The sequence below is a fragment of the Canis lupus genome, chromosome 1 (assembly GCF_011100685.1).
Source record: "Canis lupus familiaris isolate Mischka breed German Shepherd chromosome 1, alternate assembly UU_Cfam_GSD_1.0, whole genome shotgun sequence".
NCBI classification, from domain to species: domain Eukaryota; kingdom Metazoa; phylum Chordata; class Mammalia; order Carnivora; family Canidae; genus Canis; species Canis lupus.
Genome location: NC_049222.1, coordinates 22,077,420 through 22,105,150, shown reverse-complemented (window position 1 = coordinate 22,105,150; position 27,731 = coordinate 22,077,420). Strand labels below are relative to the sequence as shown.

Genomic DNA, 27,731 nt, shown 5'->3' with positions numbered 1-27,731 from the left:
ATATCTTTAAACAGATAGATACATAAAACAAGGTTATGTATTGATGAATTGAAAAAATGTAAACAAAAGCTCTTAAGAACCTAAACCTATGTTTTCCCTGGGAGCAATATTACAATATTTACAAATTCAGTGTTTGCAGCAGCATTATAGAACATGGCTCCTGCAAATCACAAGAATTGACTGTAGTTGGCATGTCATTGACATTTTAAAAATACTTGGCCAAGTAACTGACTTTACACAGCTTTTTAAAAATCCTTTTATAAAGGCACTTACTCATTTGTAGAGCAATAGCTAATTTGTGGGATGCCTGGGTGGCTCAACAGTTGAGCGTCTGCCTTTGGCTCAGGACGTGATCACAGGCCCCGGGAACCAGTCCCACATCAGGCTCCTTGCCGGGAGCCTGCTTCTCCTTCTGCCCATGTCTTTGCCTCTTTCTCTGTGTCTCTCATGAGTAAAAAATAAAATCTTTTTAAAAAAATAGCTAATTTGTAGTAATCTACATCTATCTCCCTGGAGAATACTGTCCTGCCTCTGCTGTACTTTCACATGATTGAAACAATATCAAAGCGTTCTAGGGGTTGTGGGCCAGGGACTCAGAAATCCATTCCTTGACTTTATGTCTGGCCTGTTTCTGACAGTCATTTATTTCTACCACCTCAAAAGAACAATTTCATGTGTCTATTTAAAAAATTAATTTAGGGGTGTTGGGTGGCTCAGTCGGTTGTGTCCAACTCTTAATTTCAACTCAGGTCAGGATCTCAGGGTCATGAGATCAAGCCCCTCCAATGGGCTCCACGCTTACCCATGAGTTGGTGTGATATTCTCTTTCCCCTTCTCCCTCTGCCCTTCCCCCCTCACACACACACAAAAAAACAAATAAACACATAAATAAATAAAATCCTTTAAAAATAATTAAATATTCATCAAGGTATTCTGTGTTCATTATTTTTTTCAAATAGATTTGTAACTAAAACCAATGGACTCTTCCCTCCCCAAACCCCATTCCCACTAGCATGTTCATCGGTCTTTCTTTTCTGGAATTTACCACCATGTTTTTCAATAATGTGTTCAAGTAAATGTCCCTTAATTCCTTAGCTTTAATTCACCAGTTTTAGATACCACCTACTGGTTTATTTTTATGTCAGGATTCGGCACTCTTGTATACTTCCGTTCATATTCTCCTTCCCGAATCTTCTTCCTTTTATTCTCCTTCTACTCTTCCTTGTCCTCATCTTCATTTTCATTCTAGTCTTTTTTCTTCTCTAAGGTGTACTTAATTAAAGTGAAATGCACAAATCTCCAGTATTTATTTCTATGAATGTATTATTTCACTAGGGATGCCATAGCAAACCCCACCAAGGAGGAAACCTAAGCAAACCACAGATAGTTGTTTTCTCAGGGTTCTGGAGGCCAAAAGATCAAGATCAAGGTATCAGCAGAGTTGTTTTTTCTGAGTCCTCTCTCCTTGACTTACGAATGGATCTATTCTTCCACTGTCTTCACAAGGGCTTCTGTGTGTGTCTCCAAATCTCCTTTTCTTATAAGGACACCAGTCATGTTAGATTAGGTCCCATGCTAATGGACCTCATTTAACCTAACAATTTCTCCAAAGTCCCTACCTCCAAATACACTCAAATTCTCAGCTACCAGTGATTAGAACTTCAACATGTGAATTTGGGGCCGGGGCACAATTAAGCCCATAATGATATATTTTGACAATTATATCCACTCATGTAACAAACATGAAATAGGGGATCCCTGCGTGGCTCAGTGGTTTAGCACCTGCCTTCGGCCCGGCCCAGGGCGTGATCCTGGAGTCCCGGGATCAAGTCCCGCATCAGGATCCCTGCATGGAGCCTGCTTCTCCCTCTGCCTGTGTCTCTGCCTCTCTGTCTCTGTTTCTCTCATGAATAAATAAATAAAGTCTTAAAAAAAAAAACATGAAATAAAGATGCAGAATGTTTCCATCACCCTAAAAAGTCTCCTTCTTCACATAGCCAATCAATCCCCCAGTACGACTGCCATGGGAAACTGATGGTCTGCTTTGTATTACTATAAATTAGTTTTCTTATTCTTGAATTCCATATAAATAGAATTAAATAGTACAGTATGTACTCTTTTGAGTCTATGTCTCCTTATACCCAATCTTACATCACATTAGAATTTTCTTCACTATATTCCTGAGAATTCCATATTTTTAATTCTGTTTTGGATTCTCTGTTTCTTGGATTTCAAATCTTTTTCTCCCTGTTTGTACTCTCATTTTCCTGAAGCATAACCTCATTAGCCTCCTGATAAAGGGAATACAGATGGATACCTTTGAAACCATGTATTTTTGAAAAGTTCCTATACTTGTACTTATATAAGCATTTATTTTTATACTTGTGTTATATTTTCTTTAAACTTGATAATTTGTTTGTATAGCCCTGGAATTCTAGGTTTAAAATCTTTAAGATTAGAATTTTATAAGTGCTGTTCTGTTGTTTTCTAACTTCGAATATCATTGAGAAATTTGACTCCTTACCATATTTACTTCTGATCATTTTTTATGTGACCTTTTTTCCTTCCATTCTGGAAGCTTTTGGATCCTCTCTCCCTTATGAGGCTGTAGTATTCGCAGTAATGTGCCTTAATGTTGTTTTTTTTTTTTCATGCATGATGTCAGACATTTCATAATCCCTTTTAGACTGAAGTCTCAAATCTTCAAGGTTTTTATAGTGGAGAAGGGTTTTTGTATCTATTCTTTGCTAATTTTCTGCCGTCTATTTTTCCTGTTTTTTTTTTTAATTATTATTTCCTTTTATTAGTTGGATGTTGGAAATTATGGACTAAACTTCTATTTTCTTATCTTCTCTCTCCAGTTTTCTATGATCATCTTTTTACCCCCACTGAATTTTAGGAAATTTCTCTTTAATTTATCTTCCAACTTATTTATTGAATATTTAACTGGTTCAACCAAATTATAAATGTCATAACATTTTAAAAGAATCTTTCATTTTTTCTGTATTTTTATTCCTTTCATGAATGTAATATTTTCTCTTGGATTATCTGGGTTATGACAGCTTCTTGGATCCTTTCTTTGCTCTAAGCATCAGTGCTGTTTTTTTCAAGGGCCATTATGTTCTTAACGTATTTTTTCCTCTTTTATACTAAAGGCTTTTTTAAAAATGTCTGGTAGTATTAAGTTGTTGGTTTACATTAAAATGAAATATGTACTAAAAAATGATTGCAAAGTGCAAATTCTAGTGCATGAGTGGGGGTTATTAAGTGGGAGCCTCATTATTGGGGGATTAATCAGAAACCTGGCTGTTGTTTTCTCTAGGGCCAAACTTATAATTTTCTCTAGAGAATTATTACCTGATATTTTTCCTGAGGAATATACACCTGGTTGTCATTACTCTGAATGCAGATGAAGACGACTTTGGTGTCTTTGACTTAATAAGTCAAAAATTAGTTCCTTGCCCTCATCTCTTCTAGCTTCTGTGCCTGATATCTGAATCTGTGGATTCTGTTTCAATATCCCTCGAGGAAAAAATTCCAAGCTACTTCCAGGTCGCTGAGGGTCAGTAGAGTGATTTTACTGGATGTGGGTAGGACTTTCAATCCATCTTTTATTTCAGAACCATGTTTCAGTTTTGTCTTTAAAGGTATTTTGGAAGCAACAATTTCTAGTCCTCCCTGACCTTTGCCATGCAAATCACCTTGTTTTTCATTAATACCTCTTAAGGGGTAATTTAAGTTTCATCTTTCTCCTTTGCCTCAGCCACCACACTTCTCTTAGATTGCACCCCTTAAATATTTGTTAACATCCCTCATCCATTAGACTCCTATTCTCTATTTCCTTATAGCTTTATATCCTTTAGAATATTTTACTGTCATTTTAGTGGTATTTACAAAGGAGAGGTAATAATGCATGTAATCAATCAAATGAATTGTGTGTTTTTGTCAAAATTACACAAAGAGGAGTACTGTCAGATTGGAAGAATGGCTTTAATTTGCTTCTATGGGGTAATCACTAGCATTTCCTGCCTCTCCACTTTATTTGTACTTAGGCTTGGGTCATTTCTTTAACCTCATCCTGTTGTCCTAACTTTCTTCAATGTTTTAATTTATATGTATTATTTTGCAGAGTATCAAGGTAAGCTGGCTGCCTCCTCCATCAGGAACACAAAATGGATTTATTACTGGCTATAAAATACGACACAGAAAGACGACCCGCAGGGGTGAGATGGAAACTCTGGAGCCCAACAACCTCTGGTACTTATTCACAGGTCAGTGTTCACATGGTGTAGTATTTCAAGATTTTGATGAATTAAATGCTTTGGGAATAAAATACACTCTTACTTCCAGGGAACATTCTTTTTTTTGTTTCCCGACAGGTGACATTTATTGTTCTGAACAAGAATAGCCTCTGTATTTTTAACTTGATATTCTCTAAAATGCTTTCAGTACATATTTTGCTTCTGGATCATCCTCTTAATAAATATATCAGATTTTTGAAATCCATATTAGTTTCTCAGCGTTGATGATCCAACAACAGCTCCTCTTGTCAAATAACTTTTAACTTTAATAACTTTAAAAAGCCATCTAATCAAATGGTTCCAAGTTTAAGGCACTCTGGCCCCTCTCCCCCTAATCTCCAGCAATGAGGAAGGGGTTGGAGAATGTGGAAAAGGGTATTTTGGGAAATAAACTGATTATTCTACTTTCCATAAACATAAAATTAAATTCACTTTTTGTAGCAATATTGGTGGAACTCAGAGTAAATCAAACTTCTTTATGACAATTGGATTCAGTTTCATTGCGGTATTTAGATAATATGTATTTCATTTTATAAAATGAATAATCCAGTAATCCACTATTGGAACCCTTAATTCATATCAGCCAGGTTCTTAGAAAACAGAGTCTGAAGTGTGCTTTCAAGGTAATACCTGTGGGGGTTGCGAGCCCAGGAAAGCACCAGTGAGGGATCAAAGAAAGTGAGCCGGGGAGAAAAAACATCAATGATTGTGGCGTATCTTTCAGCTGGCCAAAAGTGTAGGGCAAACGTGGTGTTTTCATGGCTTCCTGGGGTCTCCTCAGAGGCCTCATGAAGTACATGAAGTGCTGTGTATCATAATCAATGGCTGGATAGAACTCTGAGCAGTTCGTCTCTTGCCTATCATTGGTCAAAGTCTACCAATTACCAATAGGCTGTTACCTATTCTGTACCTCCAAACAGCACCTGAGAAGTCAGAGCATTTGGAATTCTCTCCTTGTTATTAGTAAGTACTTCACGTGGTGGTGGCTTGGTCTAGGGTAGCAGCAATACTCAAGAGGGCTTTATAGCTAAGAAAAGCACGAACTATTGCCAGGGACTTGGGAAGCAAAGCATATAGCAGTGGCTCATGATAAGAACTGGTGGGTGAAGTTGAGCAAACCTGGGTCCGGGGAAATATACAAACTGAAACTCATACCTTACAGCTCATAGATAAAGTATCACTGCAAGTGAGAAAAGAAGAAAGTAACTCTTTATTTACTCCTTTCTCTATACCAAGTATTCACTAAATCTTCATTTGAAATCATAGTGCACACACACAGACACAACACATACATTTTAAGCTACCTGTTCAGCCCACACTCTGAGCCTTGATCAAAACCTGTTTTTTTACCTCTGCTTTTTGCTTGTTTGTTTGCTTGTTTTTGTCTTTTATGCCTATAAAATGTTAGCATGATGGTGAGAATGCTTCCAAGGTAGGTTGTCAAAAATAACATTATTTGTTTTATGTCTGAACAAAATCTCTTAGGCAGGTATTGTTGCCTATCAGCGGAAGTTATGACTCTAGCACATCATTTTAAAAGCTTAAGAAAAGCTGAGATACTATGGCTTTTTTATGGATGAAATTATGGGGAGAAGATAACAATAATTTAAGTTGAGGTGAGGTATATGTGCTCAAGGGGATACTTAGTACCACATGTAGTTTATTTTGAAAGAAATCACCAAGATTGAAAAAAAAACCTTGCTGAAAAGTTTTTAGTATAATTCTTAAGATATAATATTAGACTAGAAGAAGAGCCTGTATGGATAATTATATCCAAGCCTTTCCACCCCAGTTTTATTGAGGTATAATTGTCATGTATCGCTGTGTAAGTTTAAGGTATACAACATAATGGTTTGACTTGTGTTTATTGTGAAATGATTGTCACTTTCAGCTTAGTTAGCAGCCATTATCTCATGTAGATACAATAAAACAGAAAAGGAAAAAAAAATCTCCTTGTGATGAAAACTCTCAGGATCTACTTTCTTGAAATTTTGATCTATATCATAAAAAATGTGGAATACTTTATGAATTTGAAAGTCATCCTTATACAGGGGCTGTGCTAATCTTCTCTGTATCACTCCAGTTTTAATATATGTGCTGCTGGAGCAAGCACCATGCCTTATTTTTTGGTAGATATTGCCATTTGAAGTCCTGAAACCTTTTTAAAAATCACCCTCCTTCTCAAATGAAAACGATTTAAGATATAAAATAAACTTTTTATATGATAATTAATTAAAGGATGAGTGCTCCAATTGAAAAACTAAGGACTAGATATTCAATTTATAGAACTATAAATAGCCAATATGCATGATAAAGTGTTCAAACTCATTAGTAGAGAAGTGCAAATTGAAACAAAAATGAGTTAGCATTTTCTTTTGATTAAAGCAATAAAGACATAAATGGATGATGATACCCTGTTCTGGAAAGCATATGAAAGAAATAACGAATACTCATATATTGCTGTGGGCCAGAAGATTCTAGAATCTCTCTGGAAAGCAATATGGAGGTATGTGTTATACCTGTATGTGAGGCAGAGAATTAAAGAGAGAGAGAGAGAGAGATCTTCATAGATGTATGATCTAAGTTTTCTAGGAGGAATTTACTCTAATTCTGCAGCCATATTTTCTACAGTTTTTAACTATAAACATTTCCTTGAAATATTGCTTTAATAGCAGATTATAAGAAAAAAAGAACTCAAGTATCCAAATGTAGGTAGTTACCTAAAAATTTTAGTCAAAATCATATCATGAAATACTGTATATCTATTGAAAATAATATAATGTAAAAATACTAAATCACATGTTAAATACTTAAAACATACTGTTAAGTGAATAACAACTTTAAATCAATATTAGTGAGTCCATATTTATAAATTAAAAATATAAATTTGGAGGAAAATATTTGTATTAATATATATACCAAAATACTGATAGTGACCAAAATACTGATAGTGATTATTGCTTACATTTGTAACAACAATAAAATGTGTATTTTGAAATTGTTTATACAGTGAAAAACAAAAAGATGCTAATGTCATATTATGATTTTTGGTTACCAAAATTGAAAATTCCTACCACTAAAACTAATTCTTGGCCCACTGAACAGCTAAACATTGTACTCAGTAGTCCAGAAAATAAATGAAGAATAGTAGCCACAAGGCCAAAGGAAATTGCTGATATGAACTGTTTAGTATTTATATTTTTGGCAACTGGAATTTCATACATTAGGCTTAGTATTATCAAACCAAGATTCTGACTCCCTACATATACAAACTTTCAGGATCTTCTCTCTACAGAAAGTAAAATCATTTTTTTTAAAAAGCCAAAAGTCTAAAATAAAGGTGTCAACAGGGTGGGTTCCTTCTGGAGTTTCTGAGAGAAAACTCACCAGTGTTTTTCTCCTAACCTCTGGTTGTTGTTGGCAATCCTTGAGATTCCTTGGCTTGTAGATATGCCTCTCTTATCTCTGCATGAGGACACCAGTCACTGGATGTAACTCCTTCTAAATCCAGAATGGTTTCATCTCAAGATCCTTAACTGATTATAAAGATCTTATTTCCAAGTAAGGTCACATTCTAAAGTTCCAGGTATACATGAATTTTGAGGGGGACACTCTTCAACTCACTACAGACTCCTTTTACTTTTCCTCTAGAGGACACAAATTTTTAATTCTATCCTCTAATAAAATTTATTCAAAAATAAATATTTTAGTCCTATAGTTTTAGTCATCTAAAGTATATTGGGCAATTAGAACTTCTAATCAGCAAGAGATATAATCAATTACCACCCTGGTTTAATCCTATCCCGGCCAAAAGCAAAGAAATAGGATGAATTAATTAGCTTGTTATTGGAATAGCTCACAAATGCCCATTCCCACCTTTATAGACTTGTACGAATCTGGACTCCAAATTTTAATCCTTCATTCATATTGTTCCTTCTTCATTTCAATAATTATAAAGTGAATTTGGGAAGATAAACAATCTAAGCAGTTATATTTATAAGTTTACCTGATATTTATTGTAAAACAAAGTCACACAGACTCCATTTTTAATTTGAAATGAATAAAAGTCTCCAGAGAATAGTCTCATATCCTTAAAACATTAAAAATGAGTTTTGCAGAGCCTCTGCCTTCCTCTCCCCTGATGTGTGACCCAACTTAGGTAATGCCTGTTGCATTTCTACATGTTATGGGAATGTCTCCAGTGCAACAAAGCATCAAGGAGCCAGAAAGTACTACACACTGGTAGATTGACTGTAGGTTTGACTTGTCCCCAGGACATGTTTAGTAATTTATGCAATTTCTAGTTTGCAGAATTAATTGATTTTCTCCAGGAATCTGCAGTACTTTAGAAGGTACAGGATTTGACCCCATGTTTCCAATACCTTTAAGATACATGGATATATTGATTTGTCTGTTAGAAAATTAGAAATGCTTGAATGCTTCATTTGAGTGATATAAATATTTAGGTGTAGAGACTCAAACATTTTTTTACAATCCTCTGTCTGTTAGACAGGTGTTTTTTGTTGTGTGTATTTTTTACTAGGATAATAAGGCATCTGCAATAACAAAGTAATTCACAGTTATAACAAGGATTTTAAATCACTGCCATCAGTTTCATTGTGGGATCCCATGTCAACTAAATTTTAAAATGTTGTTTTTAATTTTTGAGGGCTCTTCAGAGAAGGTTGTTTTGAATTGAACTTAAGAGTTTCATATGTTTCATGGCCAATATAGAATAAACATAATGATAAACATGCATTGGTATTTTATGGACTGAAAAATGAAACAATAGCATAGAATTTTATAACAAGGTTAACATTAGGGGAATAAAGGAAAATGATTCTCTTTGAATAATGTACCATCTCTTACCATAAGTCCTATAAAATTAGAAATAGAACAGAATTACAGCACTTGAAGGCACTTATTATTGGGAATAGAAACAGGCAGAAGACAACCTGCTTTCAACAATATATTTTTTCACAGCTAAGAAAGCATTGCTATTACACGATACTTTTTTTTCAATAAAATTATACTTGGAAACAGCTAGGAAATACACATGCATAAACATGTATACATGCACATGCCCACCCACATATACTATAAGGATTGAACTATAAGTCCCTGGCGAACAGAATAGGAAACACATCATTCATCTCATGCACAGCCCTTCTGTTTTTCAGAAGAGGTAATATCTACCAACTAGATTGTAGGCACTTCAGGTCCTAGTTTTATATATATATATATAGTAGTGCAAGGAGTATATATATATATAAAAACAATAAAATAAATAAAACAATATTGTCATCTTTACCCCACTCTATTATGAATGACTCTGGCTCTCCTATGAATCTGTAAAAGATCATTGGTATTAAAAATAATTTTAATATTTGCAACAATAATAATACCAACACGAACTGTGACTATAGACATAATGCTGAAAACATATGGAGCTTATTCAAAAAAATTAAAAATTGAACTTCCATATGATCCAGCTATCCCACACCAGGGAACATATCCAATAGAATTAAAATCAGGATCTAGAAGAGATATTTGCACTCACATGTTCATTGTAGCTTTATTCACAACAGCTAAGATAGGCAAACAATTCAAATGTCCATTGACAGACAAATAGATAAAGAAAATTTGGTATATATAGACACACAATAGGATGTTATTCAGCCTTAAGAAAATAAGGAAATCCTGCCATTTGCAACAACATAGATAGACCTGAAAGATGTGCTTAGTGAAATAAGTCGGCCACAAGGACAAATATTGCATGATTCCTTTGTATGAGCTCTAAAATAAGTCAAACTCATGAAAGCAGAGCATAGAATGGTGGTTGCCGGAGGAGAAGGGGAGGGTGAAATGGGGCCTTGTTCAATGGGTGTAAAGTGACAGTTTTACAAAGTGAATAAATTCTAGAGATCTGCTATACAATACAGCCCCTTGTAGTTAACAATAGTATATTGTGCACTTAAGAATTGTTAAATAGCTCTCATGCTGTGTGTTACTACCATTTAAAAAGAGAGAAAGATAGAGAGAAGACATGAGAAATCTTTTGGAAGTGGTGGATATGTTTATTACCTCAATTGTGGTGATGGTCTCATGATACGTGCATATGTCCAAACTCATCAAAATGTATACATTAAATATCTCTAACAAAGCTGACAAACCTCTGTTAGAAAAAAACACATTATATACATCTTTTTTAATTTAGTCATTGTAACAATTTTTTATTTATATATTCCCGTTTTATTGATGAGAATACTTAGGCAAAGAGGGAGGATAAGCAAGCTTTACAAGGCCACATATCTAATGAGCAGTAGAGTAAAACTAATCCTGCCTGAATTGAAAACCTATACTCCTAGTTCTTAATCTGTGGGTAATGTGTTGCTGACCACAGACAATGAATGCATGATTTTCTGTGTATAAAAGGGGTACACAAAGTGAAACAAAGAAAGTGGAATAATGCACAGTGAAAAAAGGTATCTGTTGGATAATAAAAATTGAATATTAGCTTTGCAGCTAAAGGAGCTGCATAGCTTTAGGAGAAATTAAATCAAAGCTTTCCTACCTATTTCTTTAAAAAATGCTATTTAAATTTTCTACTGGCCCGACATAGGAAATACATCCCAGATGACAACTTTTAGAAATACATACACAAAAAAGCTTTTGATTCCGGACAGACTTCCCTCTACCCCACCTTCAGTGAATGAATGAATGAACAATGAATGAATAGATGGATAGATTTTAAAAGATCTTTAGGTATCAGCTATCAGTTTTGAAGCTCAAAAAATTGCTTGTTCATGGTGATTGCTGTTATAATTTTGAAGATACCCCTTCTTTCAAAAGGCAACATATTTTTTCTAAGTGAGAGAAAAACTCAACAATACCCCGAACTTGAAGTTTTATGGAAACTTTTAACTCATTTCATTGTCAGAATTATAGAATCAATTCTTTCCTGCCACCTCCTCATTTTTCAGTTCTTTATGCAATCATTTTAGACAAAAATTCCTTGCATATTTGTACAGGGCTTTATGTTTACTACTGACAGCCTTGGCCAGGCAGGTCTCTGAAGAGAATGTCTCTGGGGCCCCAGCAGGAGATAGGACAAAACCAAGAGTCTTCACCCAAGAGCAGTCCAGGTTGTGATTAAAGCTCCACGTGGTAACCTTGCTTAATTTCTCTGAACCTTGTTATCCTTATCTCTAGACTGGGAGTGATAATGTATTCTGTGGCAAAATCATAAAGTATGTGAAAATCAAATCTGAAAATAATTTGCAAATGTTGCCTTTATATCTATTAAATGCTTATTAATTCTGTAAACTGCTTTAAAAGCAGTTTGTCATTTGATTCTCAGAAGAACATTCTAAGATGGAAAAAAAACAGTTATTATACCTAATTCCTTTATGTGAAATTGAGATTAAAAGAGCTTTCAGTACATCTCAAACTTGCTAGGGAAGTACCTCTCACAACAAAGAAGTAGGAACATATGCAACCTAGAATTGTGAAGGCAATATACAGAGGGCCTCTCTGGAAATCCACATGTCTGGTTGTACTTATCCTGCATCCTACACTTATCTGGAGTGAAGAGAGTCTCAGGTTTAATTCTGTTGGTAAAGGTTTCAGAAGACAGAATGTAGAATCAGAAGATTTGGGTAAATACATTTTACAAGAGGAATTCAGTTTTATTTTATCCCTACTGTATAAAACTAGGGTTTATCAGTAGACAATACTAGAGTAAAGCAGATTCAGTACGATCTAAGGCACTTTTCTAACAAGGAAAAACCCTTGAGTAAGTGTCCTCCCTTGGTGAATTTCTCATTCCAAAGGTATTCCTGCTCTATTTACAGGATCACTTTGTTAGACGTGCATCTAAATAATATTAGGTAGGTCATTTGAATAGACATTAATGAAGATCTCTTTTAATATTGGGATTATATGTATATATTTAAATATTTTATAATCTAGAATTTCAAGGTGTTTCTAGGGAGAGAGATTTTATAGTCTAGGATAAAATGCAAAATAAAAAAAAATTTAAGCTAAAATATAATATAGTTCAAGGAAATTTGGCAGGGCTTCAGAGTGACTACATATGCAGTATGCTAAGCCTTCACTATAGATACCAGAGAGGATGATAACAGCTCTTCTTCCCTGGTTAGAAGGGATATTCTGATCAGGAGGTTAGGCTGGTCAGGCAAGACTCATTTGGGGGAATTCTTAATGCTTGGTCTCTGAAAGCCTCATAATTTCGCTCCAAACTATTAGTAGGTTTTTGTTTTACTCATAACTGAATTTGTGATACTGACAGATCTTCAACACTGTATATGTAAAGATACACTGGGCAAAATTATAAGGAGAAATAGTTCTTTCTAGTGAGATATTTTTACTACTCATATCTACTTTCTAGTGAGATGTTTTAATAAAGTCCTACTAAAAGTTGATAGATTCTGCACACAAAATGTTACTTGATTTTAAGTCCAGTAAGTGGAACAGAATATAGAACATTCAAAAAGATTTCTACCAATATGTCAAATATTACATGTGATAAGATGGTGTGTCAGTCACGGTTGAACCAGAGAAACAGAACCTGTGGGGATGTGTACTAAAACATTTATTACAAGAAATTGGCTTAATTGATCATGATGGCTGGCTAGGCGATTCCAAAATCTACACCACAGGCTATTAGGAAAGGCAGGTCAAAACTCTCTTGAGCTAAAGTTGCTGTCTGCTGGTGAAATGTCTTCTTCAGGGAATTCTTACTTCTGCTCTTAAGACCTTTCACCAGGTTGAATCTGGCCCACCACCCCATCCCACCCCACCCCTGATTATCTAATATCCCTTACTTAAAATCAACTAAATACGAACTATATATGTGACTATGTGAGTAGTCACATCTATAAAATACCTTCCCAGCAACACCTAGAGTAGTCTTTGATTGAAAATTAGGAACTTTAGACCAGCCAGGTTGACACATGAAACTGACCATCACCACTGGTGTCCCTAATCACTGTTAGAGATGACATTAACACAACTGTCAATCCATTTCAAAGAAAAATGAAGTTAAATTTCTACTTAATACAAAATAATATATTGTTGATGGCCTTAAAACTATGAAAGTCATGAGTTACAATGATTAGGTAAACATTTCTTCCCAGAATTCTCTCCCTGTTATTTTTAATTTCCTGAAAGACCTCTATAATCCCTCTGCCTCAGTAATCAACAATGGTGCCTAGGAAAGGGTGCAAGATGTTAACAAATTCAGATCAATGTCATGTGAACTAAGGGATAGATCAAAGTGAACACAAGCCTATTGAGCCATGACAAAGGCCTTGTGTTCAAAAGCATTCATTCACTGCCTACCGGATGATGTTGGCTATTGTATTTTGACCTCATGTTTTCATGTGTGTTAAGCAATGTTTTAGTGGATCTTTCAACAGCTGCTTTGCATGTGTGCCTTCCATGTGTCAGACAGTGTAGTGGGATCTATGGACGTACAAATAAAGCACCAGTAATAAAAAAAAAACAACAGCAATACTAACCATTCTCAGTCTATGTCTTCATGGGGTTTCTAGTTTATCTTACAAAATTAGAAGCCTCTTAAGAAGATAGCATTTTGTGTCATCGATACTTTTGTGTGGGTGAGTTGATCAATTGTCTTCTCTAATAGTACAATGTATTGAATGTAACTGCCCTGGACATTAACAAGTCCATTCTAACCATTACTTAAAACATTATCTCCAATTAATAATAAGTTAGAATTCCCCTTAGGACCAAATTTACTCATCTGCCTCTGCAGAAATCTACAAATACTTAACTTTGTACATGATAAGCATCATTTCTCCAATATTTCATTTTCTTTATGAATTTCTCTCATTACCAAATATTTGTGCCATTTTAGATTAATAAAAAAATAAAGAAAGAATACATTTTTAACTTTATTAGGGTTGTTCAACTCCTTGAGGCTTAAGGACTTGTCAGTTTAAGCCAAGTCCTCAGTGTCTCAAAAAAGTCACATGTTTTTTTAGCAACTGTCATTTGTCTTATAATAATTTGTCATGGTAATGAGCTGCTTTGAGATTTAGCTAAAAGGAATATATTTATATAAAAATTACACATATCACACTAGTGATACGTGGGCCATTTCTCATCAACCTGTGTTCTCTGTGGTCTCTAAACTAAGTCCTGAAGTCATCACTATGTACAGTATTGTTATATCCAAGTTACCATGGAGATAGACTTTCATCATTCTTCTAGCATGGAAGGTGATGCAAAAGAAAGTATGCTTTGCAATGGTTTTGAGACATGAAAGGCTCATAATCACTGACCTTTAATAAATGATGGATACATAAATTTTTAGAATGATTATTCTTGATTTATAGGCAGGCCTCTTCTAAACTGTGAAAAAAAAATGATCCTTGCTATTTTGGATATATTCTTCATCTGCCCAGAAGCTATTTCAGGGATACAATTTTATAAACTAGAAAAAATAAATGAGAATATATGGAAAATCATTTGATTTCTTGCTGTAATATTTCTGCCCTTTTGGCCAAAATAATAATTACCACAACAATCACAAACCACGTAAAGTATGTCTACTGTTGTTAAAATTTTACTAAAATTTTTGAAACCCAGCTAGAAATACTTGTTAGTCTGTAACTTTTTTTTTTTTTTCATTATGGAAAATTCTCCCATAGGACTGGAGAAAGGAAGTCAGTACAGTTTCCAAGTGTCGGCCATGACAGTTAATGGCACTGGACCACCTTCCAACTGGTACACAGCAGAGACTCCCGAGAATGATCTGGATGGTAAGACCTATCCCCAGTCACTATCATTCTGATTTCTATCTTCTTTGTTACTTCAGCTTCAAAGACTCTCTTAATAGAAGCTGATGAATTCCAACATAAGGGATATTTATTCCTCCTGTATCCTCTAATGCAAAACAAAACAAAATACAAAATCCTCTGTCGATCTTTAACAATGCCATATATAATTATGTACTAATTACATTCTTTATAGCTTTTTCAAAATAATTTGAAATAATCTTTTTAAAATTTATCTTATTGAATAATCAACCTTAAAATTTTCTTCACAGGAACTGCTATAATTTCTGATAATAATCATGAAATATAATTACTTCACAGGGCTTCTCTGACTCTTTTATGATACTTCTGAGAACAGCAATATATATTTTTTGCTTCCTTGTGATATGGTCATTAATATTTGACACCATCTTTTTTTTTGCATAAGGAACAATCTGCCTTATTTACTTAATTGATAGTTGTCTTGAGACAATTGTGGATGAGACATTGAGATTTGTATAAAAGTCACATATCAATAATTTATAAGCCAAATCTTCAAAATTAGCAGATAAGAAATAGCTTTTGAAATAAAAACAGCATGACTAATAAGAAAATAAAATTCAAGAGAAATGGATAATAGAAGCAACAGGAAAAAATGTGTGAAGTAATAAAATGGAAATAAACCATATAGAATTAGAATTACAAATGAAATAAGGATAAATTCATGAAAATAAAAGGTGCTTGAAAAAGAAGTTTGTTATGATCAGTAAACTTCAAGTTAAGTAATTAAAACTGGAACCAAGAAAAAGTGGCTAAAAGAATAAACACACATGTATTGAAAATGCAATGGCACAAGATGATTGTCTAAATCACTGACAATAAAATCCTCTTATTGCTTCACTGGTAGACCTGAAGGTATCCAAGTTATACTATAAGGTGAAAATGCTATGTCCCTCTCTTTTCCTCTTCCTTTTACTCCTTCCCTCTTCCCCTCATTTTTATTCTTGTCTCAGTTCTTGCAGTGTCCTTTCTCCAATTTGTCCTCCTTTCTTCCTTGAGCTCCTCCTCATTTTTCTCCTTCTTAATCTTTCCCTCCTCTAAATAATTCACCATCACTCATGATTTTCATATCATTTTAGATTATGTTTTACAAAATAATTAATGTGGCAGTGAAACAATCAACAAATGCCATTTCCACAATAATGGTAATTCCTACCGGCACATTAAAGAATATTCATAGGAAACTTACTAAGTCTCAGGCACTGTGCTTGTGTATTGTGAGAGTACAATAGTAGATAAAAGCACGATTCTCTCCTTATAGAGTTTAGAACATGACAAAGAAAACAAGACATTTCAGGTGTAGTCATAGGAAATTGCTACTTCATAGATCAAATCTGGTTGAATATTGGCAATATCCTATTTATCAACAAAGGAATAGATTGACAGGCAAACAGACATATAAGAAGGTTTGATTTAAACCAACACCAGAAGGATGAATAGGAGTTTGCTAAGCAAAAGTATACATTATAGACTAAGGGAAGAAGTATAGAGGGGAGGTGAAAGCATATCTGAAATCAAGATAGACCATGACACTATTCAAGGCCTGAGAAAAAAGACTATCAGGACTAGCAGGTTCTAAATCTGGCAAGACCAAATTAAGGATTTTGAATTTTGTCCTAAGAATGTCATTAAGGCAATAATGTGCTTTATCCTAAGCAAGTAATTAAAGTATTTTTTTAAACAGTGACTTAATTCTATTTCCATTTTGAAGATACTACTCTGGCTGAAGCATAAACAATTGTATTAGGCGAAACAACCACGGGTCATCTCAGGACAACCTTGGGGGTAAGGGTAGATTTTATGGAAAAGTAACTTGAGGCTTAGAAGATGTTATTCAACTTGTCTTCAGCATTATAAATCAAAAATTTGTAGAGCTACACAAAGTCATACTTCATAAAGCTTATATCCTTCATTAATACAGTAGGATACATTCATGTACTTATTTGTTCAACATATATTTCTTCTTGAAGGCCTATATGTATCAGACATTATTTTAGGTACCAGAGGTAAAGCAATAAATATGGTCCCTACTATCAAGGAATATAAAGTTTTTGAGATGGGGCACCTGGGTGACTCAGTCAGTTAGGCATCTGCCTTCAGTTCAGGTCATAATCTCAGGGTTTTGGGATCGAGCCCCAAGAAAGACTCCCTGCTCAGTGGGGAGTCTGCTTCTCTCTCTCTCTCTCTCTCTGTTTATTCTTTCTCTCTCTCTCTCTCTCTCTCTCTCTCTCTCAAATAAATAAAATAAACATTTAAAAACATAAATTTTATTGAAATAGAGATGGACAATGACAAATGCTATGAAGAAAAATAAAGTATCATAGAGGGAATAGTAAAAGATTAGGGAGTACTGTAGGATAGTGGGGAAATATCAGCACAGTCCCTCAGGCAGTGAGAGAGGCAGCCACATGAATACATCAGACAAGAGCCCTCCAGGCAGAAGGACAAGAACAGTCATCCTGAAGCTAGAGCCCAATTGGTGGCTGAAGTATTGTGAGGAGATCAGGGTGGCTAGGTCTAAAGTCGTGAGAATGGGCTCTATCGTATTTAAAGAATAAAAGGACAGTTAGGTTAAACTACACAAATACCTTATTTTTCGATTTACTTAAGAAAGCAACTTTAAATATATATATACCTTTATCCTCTCACTTACCTTTATGAGGTATATATTATTAAACTTACTTTTAAAGGAGAGTAACTTAAACTAAGAAAATTTAACTAATTTAAGTCACTAAGCTAGTAGTTGTGGATCTGAAACTCAGGACCAGGTTTTGTGAGTCCAACATCCAATACAGATTATCGGAGCATAGCCTCCATGAATCCTCTAGAACTGACCCAGTGACAATAAAAGACGGTGATTCAAAGCAGAAGATTCTAAGAAATGAGGTCATATCATTTACCCAAACCTAAGAGACTATATCTCTTACTGGAAGGAGTGAAAATAAATGGAGCAGAGGTGCCGAAGGTCCTATAAAATATCCAGGATGAATGAGGCTCTCCACTTGACTTATGAGCTCTTTCTCCTCACTCCAAGTGACTCACAATCTAGTGGAACCAAACTAAAAAAAAAAAAAAAAAAAAAAAAAAAATTCACAGCCCCTGGGATGGCACAAACCTTCTATTTAACTGTTGCTTTTCATATCCATGCAATATTAATATAATCCAATCCATGTATCTATTTTAATCAAGAATCTCTATGCTGTGTTCATGAATAGAATCTGAATAAATGTTGTTTAATTGGATTTCTTTGAAAGTTTCTATACTCTTGGCTTAATAATGTCCCTCTTCTGAATGCAACATTCTTGATTACTTTTTCCTTTCTTGAGTATTGATGCAATTATTATGAAATATAATTAAGAACACCCAGTGTGCCCAATCATGGAGAGTACAAACATGAAAGAGGTAGGAACAGTTCTCTGGAGAGATAAACAGATATGGCTGCACTGATTGAAAAGATTTCATGAAAACAAGTAGTACTTGAACTAAAAACTTCAGAAAAAGGAGGTTGACTAAAAATACAAGGAAGGGTGTGGGAAAAACATAGTAGATATTCTTCAATAAGAATGCCTTGGGAAAATTATTTTTGCCACAATTAGTTTAAAATGTGTCCTCACTCATCCAAGTATTATTCATAGGCCAATTATCTTAATGCATTTTAATATGTTTAAAATAATGCCTTTTTTCATTCTTTCACTTCTTTATTTGGATTGTAATTATTGAGGCTGTTCTTGTCCTTGTCCATAATGTACACATTAGAAATCTAAAAAGGTAAATAAAAAATTAATAGAAGAAAACTAGGGGCACCTGGGTGGCTCAGTGGTTGAGCATCTGCCTTTGACTCAACGTGTGATCCTGGGGTCCTGGGATCGAGTCTCACATTGAGCTTCCTGCATGGAGCCTGCTTCTCCCTCTGCCTGTGTCTCTGCCTCTGTCTGTGTCTCTCATGAATAAATAAATACAATCTTTAAAAAAAATGAAGAAAACTAGTGGAATTGATGTTTCTCGTACATAGTACTGGGATTATGACTTGAAATTGTTCACTTTTTTTGTTTTTTTAAAGATTCGCATATATATATATATATAGAGAGAGAGAGAGAGAGAGCACAAGTGGGAGGGGCAGAGGGAGAGGGAGAGAGTCTCAGGCAGACTCTGATGAACACAGAGCCCAACCCGGGGCTTGATCTCAGGAGCCTGAGATCATGACCAACCTAAGCCAGAACCAAGAGTCGGATTCTTAACTGACTGTGCCACCCATGTGTCCTGAAATTGTTCACACCTGAATCATGATGGAAACAGTGATTTTAGGGCTTATAACTATATGAGTATGGGACAGATATGTTTTAATAAATTTGTAAAGCAAAATATTTTATTGGCTGTAAGAAATTAATAAGACCACACTTATTTGGTCTCAAGGCTTTTTTAATTTATTGATTCATAACCTCTTTTCACTGAAATACTCCTCTAAATGGATTTCTATTTCTCTTCCTTCCTCATTTTTACTTTGAACGCATCATTGAAATATTAAAAAGTGTTACTCTTGATAGGAATAAAAAATCTGGACAAATGGACAATCTCAGAAGTGGTCATGAGTAGCTCCAAGGAATACACAGCCTGATGGTTTGTTCTATTTCCATATATAAATACATAAATATATAAATATATATATTTAAACTAAGGGGGATTTTCTTAAAATGTTCATCTCATTTTAACTTATTCATGTAAATGTTTAAATCATAAGATATAAGTGACTTCTACTAAAGCTTTCATGGTTAGTGTAGGGAAGTTTTGAGTCCTAAAGTCAGAAATTTCAATATGGAATTGCTTTGATTTGCCTTAAATTATAGGTAAGGAGGAAGCAGCCATTTTGAAAACCAACTGGAATGGGAAGCATTCTTTGCAAAAGCTAAAGAAATCTCTCTTGGTTGAGAACTGCTGTGTTTGTCCTCCCTGGGTACACTGGGTTGCATAACTTTTCCCTCTTGCTTTTGAGTCTCCTGGTGAACTCCAAGGGAGTGATCTACTCATTAGAGTGGTAATGAGCCCTGCAAGTCCCTAAGGGGAAGCAGTGGGAAGTGCAGATAGTTAAAAGCAAACTCTCTCCTTCTGTGACTTTTGTAGTTCCTCTTGCATTCTCTGCTTGGCTTACGCAGTGTGAAGATCAACAGTAACTTGGAGAAATATTCCAATTCCTTATGGATTGCCCTTTTAATTAGGATGTTTTGTTAAAGTAATTACAGAGCCAAACCTCAACTGTTTGTTCAGGGCTCCCTGAAAGCATGTCTGCTGTTGTTACCAACAGCTGGAAAGTTTTAAAATATTTATTTTGTGCCTCAAAGTTTCAACTTAAAGAAACAAGATCATTAGAATTCCCCAAAGTTCTTATGTAAATGTCTTGCATAAGGATATGAGAGAATTTGTGATGAAGATCAGTAAGGTATCCTCCAGGAAGTTGAGCATGGGGATCAGTGTGCTGCTTTTTCCCCCTAATTTTGAAGTGAACAGTTAGAAGTTGTGATACACCATCCATAATGATGTAATTTAAAATTAAACGTCTACCGTAAAATGGAGGAGCTCGGCTAGCAAAACTTAGCAATGCAGAGAGACTCCTGAAAATGCAACTAGGTGGTGTAGCAAAAACTGTGACCCTAGAAGCAGGCTCTAATTCCCTGCCTTCAGGAAAGAGATAATTAGTCCTATTAGCCTGACTAAAGGCAAAATGGGATTACTGCAAATTCACTTCACCTGAGAAGTCAACCACAAAACTATTCCTATGTTTTGGAAACTTCATGATATATGATATTCTCCAAGAACATGCCTCTGAGAAGGATCACATGAAAACTTACTTTCAGAGTAATAATAAAACCTAAAATGATGATGTAGGTAAGATGTTGGAATTCAGAGCTAACAGCCAAGAAAGAATTGTTGAAATGTCTTCGGTGCAAAACAGTAGTTTTATTACAGCATGGGACAGGACCCTTGGGCAGAAAAACTGTACTGGGATCGTGAGGAGTGGCCCATTATATACTTTCAGGTTGGGAGGGGCTTAGGGAGAATGGAAGTCTCCAAGGAATTTTGGAAATAAGGTTGGGGGGGCTAGCTGTTGTTGGGAAAAGGTCATTTATTATTGTTTAGTAAAAGCCCAGTCATGAGACCCTTCAGTTGTATATCAGTGGGTGTGCTTGGGGATAATTGTCAACATATACCCAGGGTGGGGGTTGGGTAGAGATAAAGGAAGTTTCAAAGGAATTTTTATATGTTAACATAGATTTATAGGATCCTGGGGGTCAGGCTGAGATACCTTTTGCCCTTAGCAAAGTATTAACATTGAGGCAGCTGAGTTTCTAGAGGAATGTTACTCTACCGGTTTAAAGGACTGGTCAGTGGGCTGCAGTTAGTAAGGAAATTTATTTTTCTTTTGCCTTTGTTTCTCACATTAATGAGACCACTGTGAAAGAAAGAACCTTACCTATTAAAGCTGTCCTCCTCATTCAAAAACTAGAGTATTGAAAGTGGAAAATCTCTGGGCAGAAGAATGATAAATGAGAAAAACAAGTTTTTGGCCAATTGGAAGAAATTGAAAAATAGGAAAAAAAAAAATGAAGAAGGAGAGGAAAATGAAAGGAAAGATGGAAGGAAGACTGGTGAAACATATGTGCTATAGTAGGATGAAGGATAGCTTCCCTCCCCAGAATGTCCATGTCCTAGTCCCTGGAATCTGTGAGGCAGATTCCAGGAACTTTACATGGCAAAGGAGATTTTGTAAATGTTATTAAATTAAAGATTGTGAGATAGGAGATTATCCAGGTTATCCAGATGGGCTCAGTGTACTCACAAGGGCCATTCTAACAGGGAAGCAGGAAGAGTGACAGAGGTCCATGTGGCAACAGAAACAGAAGTTGGAGTGATGTGAGGTCAGGAGGCAAGGAAAGTGGGCAATCTCTAGAAGTTAGAGAAGGCAAGAAATCACAATATTACTGTAGCCTTAAGAAGGAACATGCTCCTGCTGACATCTATATCTTAGCTCCCTGACAATGCTATTGCAGTTTTAACTTCCAGAAATGTGACATAAAGAATTTGTGTTGTTGTAAGCCTCTAAACTTTGGTAATTTGACCCACTGAGTGTAGCAGTAATAGGAAACTAGTACAGTTGCCAGAGAAAAACATTTTGGTGTCATTTGAATAACTGACAAAGTACAGTGGACCCTTGGACAATGCCCACCACCACCCCCCCACACACACACAGGTGAAATTTCACTAACTTTTGTTTCTCCAAAACTTAACTACTAACGGCCTATTGTTGACTATAAGGTATACCAATAACATAAACGGTAGCACATATTTTGTTTTATACTTATATACTGTATTCTTACAATAAAGTAAGCTAGAGGAAAGAAAATGTTTTTAAGAAAATCATAAGGAAGAGAAAATACATTCACACTACGTTATTTATTGAAAAAATCTGTGTATAAGTGTACTTATGTGGTACAAACCCACATTGTTCAAGGGCCATTGGTAAACTTGTATCAAAATAAAAGTTTGCATAAAATAATAGAAACCAGTTTGTATTTTAGTTTCATATGATCCAAAGGTTTTGAGGCCAAAAAATATGAAAACCAGAAGTACTAAGCTTGAAATAGAAAAGTAGTTCAAGGAAAGGGAAAAATAATATTATATAGAAATGAGAGACTCAAAAATCTGAAATTTCACAGAGTCTGGATATTTAACAGAAGCTTAATTTGAGTGGGAATCAGAGATACATTCTAAGATGATAGTCTTACCTAATGGACACCTAAAGAAATAAGCTAAGGCCCAAAATTGTTGATGATTTGGTGGGAGGCAAACACCATGGCAAATTGCATATACCCTCAAGAACTGCTTTTTAAAAAATATTTTAAAATATGTATTTTCTAAATTATGAAAAATAAAAATAAACAACATGTTGCATAGCAAGTATAGAAAATAAAGTTATTAGAAAGGAAAAATGAAAAATACTTTTCGATGAGAGGAATTCTGAAATTGAATGAAACTGAGTTAACCTCCCTTTGTAAAAGGGAGAGACTTTCAGATCCTGTTAGAAACAAAATGAAACTATATATTTTTAAGACAAAGGAAAAAAATATTGGAGAAATGAAAATGGGGCAAAGAACTAACAGGGTACAAATTGATAGGATTCCAGGTGATGATAACAATACATACATACAAACATGCATACAGACACAAAATACATACACACATGCATGCATATACAATGCATACATACACACAGACACAGACACATACATGCATATATACATGCACACATATATACACCTGCATAGACACAGATACACATATAATACCTACACACATGCATATATACACACAGACACACAGACGGACGTACACATATATACACACATTTATATATGCACACATAGTTACAAATACATACCCATATTCATACACACACACACACCTACATATACATGTGCATGCACATGTGCAAGCATGCATATATACATACACATACACATATATACACATGCACAGTGACATACATATACACACAGGCATGCACATACATGCATGCGTACACACATAGATATACATCAACATACCCACATGCATATACAGTACATACATGTGTGTATACACACATACACATGCAAACATACAAGAAATGGATGAATAATTTTATATTGATAACTGCAAATAAGGATACAGGTCATGAAACTTCAAATCTTAACCATACAACACTTAAAGTATGTAAACAATATATTTTCCAAAAAATTCAGAAGACCAAACCAGATCTAAGAAAGAATCCTTTTAAGTGGTTGGAATAACATAAAAATACACACAGAAGAAAAAAAACATAAAAAAAAACTTAAAAAATAAAACATAGACTTAGAAAATTTAACAGTAGAAAATTAAACAAATTTCAACAAATAGAAATTTAAAAGCACATAATAAAATCATGTAAATAAAATTTAATATAGTAATTAAAATAAGGGTAAGTGTATTAAACTCACCAGTTCAAGGATAGATTACTAAAAGGAATTTTGAAAACATCAAGATCTATTGCATTTACAATTGCCAACATCTACAAATATTAAGACATGAAAAACTTGAAAATAAAGAAATGGGAGGAAAATACCAGTTATCCTAACAAAAAAACAAATGTAGGTTTTTCATTGGTAAGTTTCTAAAGGCCAAAAACTTCTTTAGGGTTAGAGAGTTGCTACATAATGATAAAAGGATTTAGTTATTAAAAATATGTAAATTGTTGAAAAATATGTATGACTTATAAATATATGGCTTTTATAACATAATTTTGTACTACTTACGCAAATCTTGGCATATCTTTGTAGAAAAATTTGCAAATCCACCATAACATTTGAGTACACATTCATCATTGTAGAAGCAGTAAATGTGTACAATTGTAGCTAGAAAATACAGACAACAAACCAACATGTCTCATCATGCAAAGATGATTAGATTATCCAAACAAAGGGCTGCAGAAGAGGAGGTGGGTGGGGGGTTGGGGTAACTGGGCAATGGGCCCTGAGGAGAGCACTTGATGGGTTGAGCACTGGGTGTTATACTGTATGTTGGCAAATTGAACTTAAATTTTAAAAATTAAAAAAAAAGATGATAAAATTATCATTCTTGACCCCCTAAGGCATATCCTTTACTTTTTGTCTTTATACACACATGTAAATATATATTTACATAAAATATATATACATAAAATATATATTATAATGAAAAAGTATACATGTAACTTAAATGTACACATAGGATACTTAATTGTTTTTCAAACTTCTGTTTTCAATTATTTGCATTTTTTATTTTTGCAGATTATGATTTTACCTAAAATCCTGATCATACTCCAAATTCTTCAATGCACCCAGAAAATCTTTCTTTACAGAGCATTTGTATATACTAGAAGAGAATCTATGATCACACACTGTATATAGTTTTTATTTTTATTTATTTTTTCTTTTCAGCTTTTTATTTAAATTCTGGTTAGTTAATAAGCAGCGAGTATTGGTTTCAGGAGTAGACTTCAGTGATTCATCACTTATATACAACACCCAGTGCTCATCACAAGTGGCCTCCTTAATGCCCATCACCCATGTGGGCCATTCCCCACCCACGTCCCTCCGTCAACCCTCATTTTGTTCTCTATCAAGACTCTACTAAGAGTCTCTTATGGTTTGTTTCCCACTCTCTCCCTCCACATATGTTCAACTGTTTTGTTTCTTAAATTCTATATATAAGTGAAACCATATGTTATTTGTCTTTCTCTGACATTTCCCTTAGCATAATATACTCTAGCTCATCCTCATCATTGCAAATGGCAAGATTATTCTTTTCAATGGCTGAGTAATATTCTATTTTGTGTATATATATATATATATATATATACAAAATATATGTGTGTGTGCAATATACATATATATAATATATATTGCATATATATATATATATAATATTTATCCACTCATCAGTTGATGGACATTTGGACTCTTCACAATTTGGCTATCATTTATGTGTCCCTTAAGGCTCTTAATCTACTACAACTCCTTTTATCCTACTTGGATTTATTGAAAAGACTGGCTTTTCATCCTCTAGTTTCAGTAGCACTAATACTTGTTTTTGTCTAGTTATTTCTTGTGGTTTTACTTACCTTGTTCCTGTAGGTTTATAAATTGTAAATTATATATAAAGACCAATGTTATATTCATGGATTTTTACACATCTCTCTTAGAATTGGAAAAAAATGAAAAAGGAAGGAATTCTACAGACTTACTTGTCATAATTGAAATGGTCACACAGAGTCATATATTTTTTCCTAAGCATCCAAAGAATATTTAGTGCTTGCCTGTAAGAAAATGGATATTAAAGTTCTTGGACAATACCAGAGACGTTAATTGATCATAATATAATTAAACTAATAGTCAATGACAGATATTCAGTATATTTGGAAAAAAAAACATACTTCCAAATAATTCATTGGTCCAAAAGAAATCATATTATATCTAGAATATAACTTTTAGCACTTAATATGTAATATTAAAAATACTAGGGAAAGTTTTTAAAGTGTTTTTTTTTTTTATTTTTACTTTCAACAAATGCAGAAATTCTTTTTCTTTGGCTATTATTTCATAAGTTCTTGGTGAAAGCCAATGACATGACATTAAAATACATTCAAGTCAATTTGAGTTAAGAAGTAGGATTTATTCCAGTGAGCTCACAAACGTGGTCCTCTGGTGATATAATGGTATTAGTATATGATTCTATGCACAGAAGAATGTAGGTGTAGGTGGCGTGTCATGAAAATGGATTTCTTTCACATGGGCTTTTGATAGGAGCCATCCATGATATTCTGGTTACTAGTTGACAAAAAGACTTGTGAATGAGATGAGCCATTGATATAGCAGACAATCCATCATGAAATTGAAGAATCCATGCTCCATATTCTCATTCAAGTAGAAATCATCTTACATATAAGGAGTGTTGTCGGTAAAGCCAAACTGTTGTGAAAGCAATTTAAGATCTGCTTTAGTTCTTGGGCAAGTGGTTGTTCAAAATCTCAGAGCTCCACTATACAAAGGCTGGTACAAATTATTTAGACTTGGCTAAATGTTCAAAAGGAGATTCAGGTCCTTTCCTTAGCCATAGCAGACTTTTTAATATCCCCATGAAATGTTTGATCCCCTTATGACTTCCCTGACTTTTTCTAAGTGTATTGTAGGGGATAAAGTTTTGGGCTCCAAAGTCTTAATAACTAGGATGAATTCTGCTCCATTCACTATATTATCATGCACAAGTACCTTAACTTCCCTAAGACCTGAGTTTTCTCACTTATAAAGAGGGTATATCAACAGCATCCATCTCAACAGCTCTGCGTGAGACTTAACTGTGATAATGGCAAGAAAGTACTCAGCAGTGTATCTGGTATACATTAAGCACTCAACAGATGCTTATCATTGTTGCTCGTTTTCATATATTAGATTTCAGTGGTATGAAATACTAATACTGCTTGTCCTATGAAGCTTCTCGTTCATGACTGTAAAACTCTATCGTCTGCATCAGAGGGATAGATCACAATATATCAGAATAATTTAAAGGGGCATTGTCATGCAATTGTATCAATACATGCAAGAGGGCATTTTGTAAAATTAGGCAGTCATTATCACTTTTTCAAAAACTCAGGTTAATGTATGAATTTAAGGAAACTTTGAAATGTCATTGTTTTGTAAAGACTAAAAGCAAGCACTCTGCTACATAATAAAATATTAAATACATTGTCTTTAAGACCAAAACAAACCAGAGATATTTCCTAATATTTCTGTTAATTGACAAAATGTAGAGGTTTTGGTGAGAAATAAACACAAAAAAACACTTAAAAAGTCATAACATTTTATTACAGAAGGAAAAAATGTTATTTTTATTACCTGTGATGTCATATTTGGAAATTCCAAGAAATTACACTAAAAACCTATTAGAATTAATAAGGAAATTTAATAAGATTTATATATATATATATATATATATATATACATACACACACACACACTGGCTT

At 34.3% G+C, this 27,731-nt stretch overlaps 1 protein-coding gene and 1 non-coding gene across 6 annotated transcripts in view; one reads left to right on the top strand and one right to left on the bottom strand.

Annotated features, from left to right (window-relative positions):
* The window catches only part of DCC (DCC netrin 1 receptor), a 1,087,181-nt gene that overhangs the window by 888,747 nt on the left and 170,703 nt on the right, over positions 1 to 27,731 (top strand). For all 5 annotated transcript variants that reach the window (XM_038525972.1, XM_038525971.1, XM_038525970.1 and 2 more), the window contains 2 exons: positions 4,130 to 4,271; positions 14,999 to 15,109. In XM_038525972.1, coding sequence (XP_038381900.1) covers positions 4,130 to 4,271; positions 14,999 to 15,109 — 253 coding nt within the window. The remainder of the gene's footprint in view (positions 1 to 4,129; positions 4,272 to 14,998; positions 15,110 to 27,731) is intronic.
* LOC119869846 lies at positions 6,308 to 6,414 on the bottom strand. Its single transcript, XR_005354921.1, has one exon. It is a non-coding gene; the product is annotated as a U6 spliceosomal RNA (small nuclear RNA).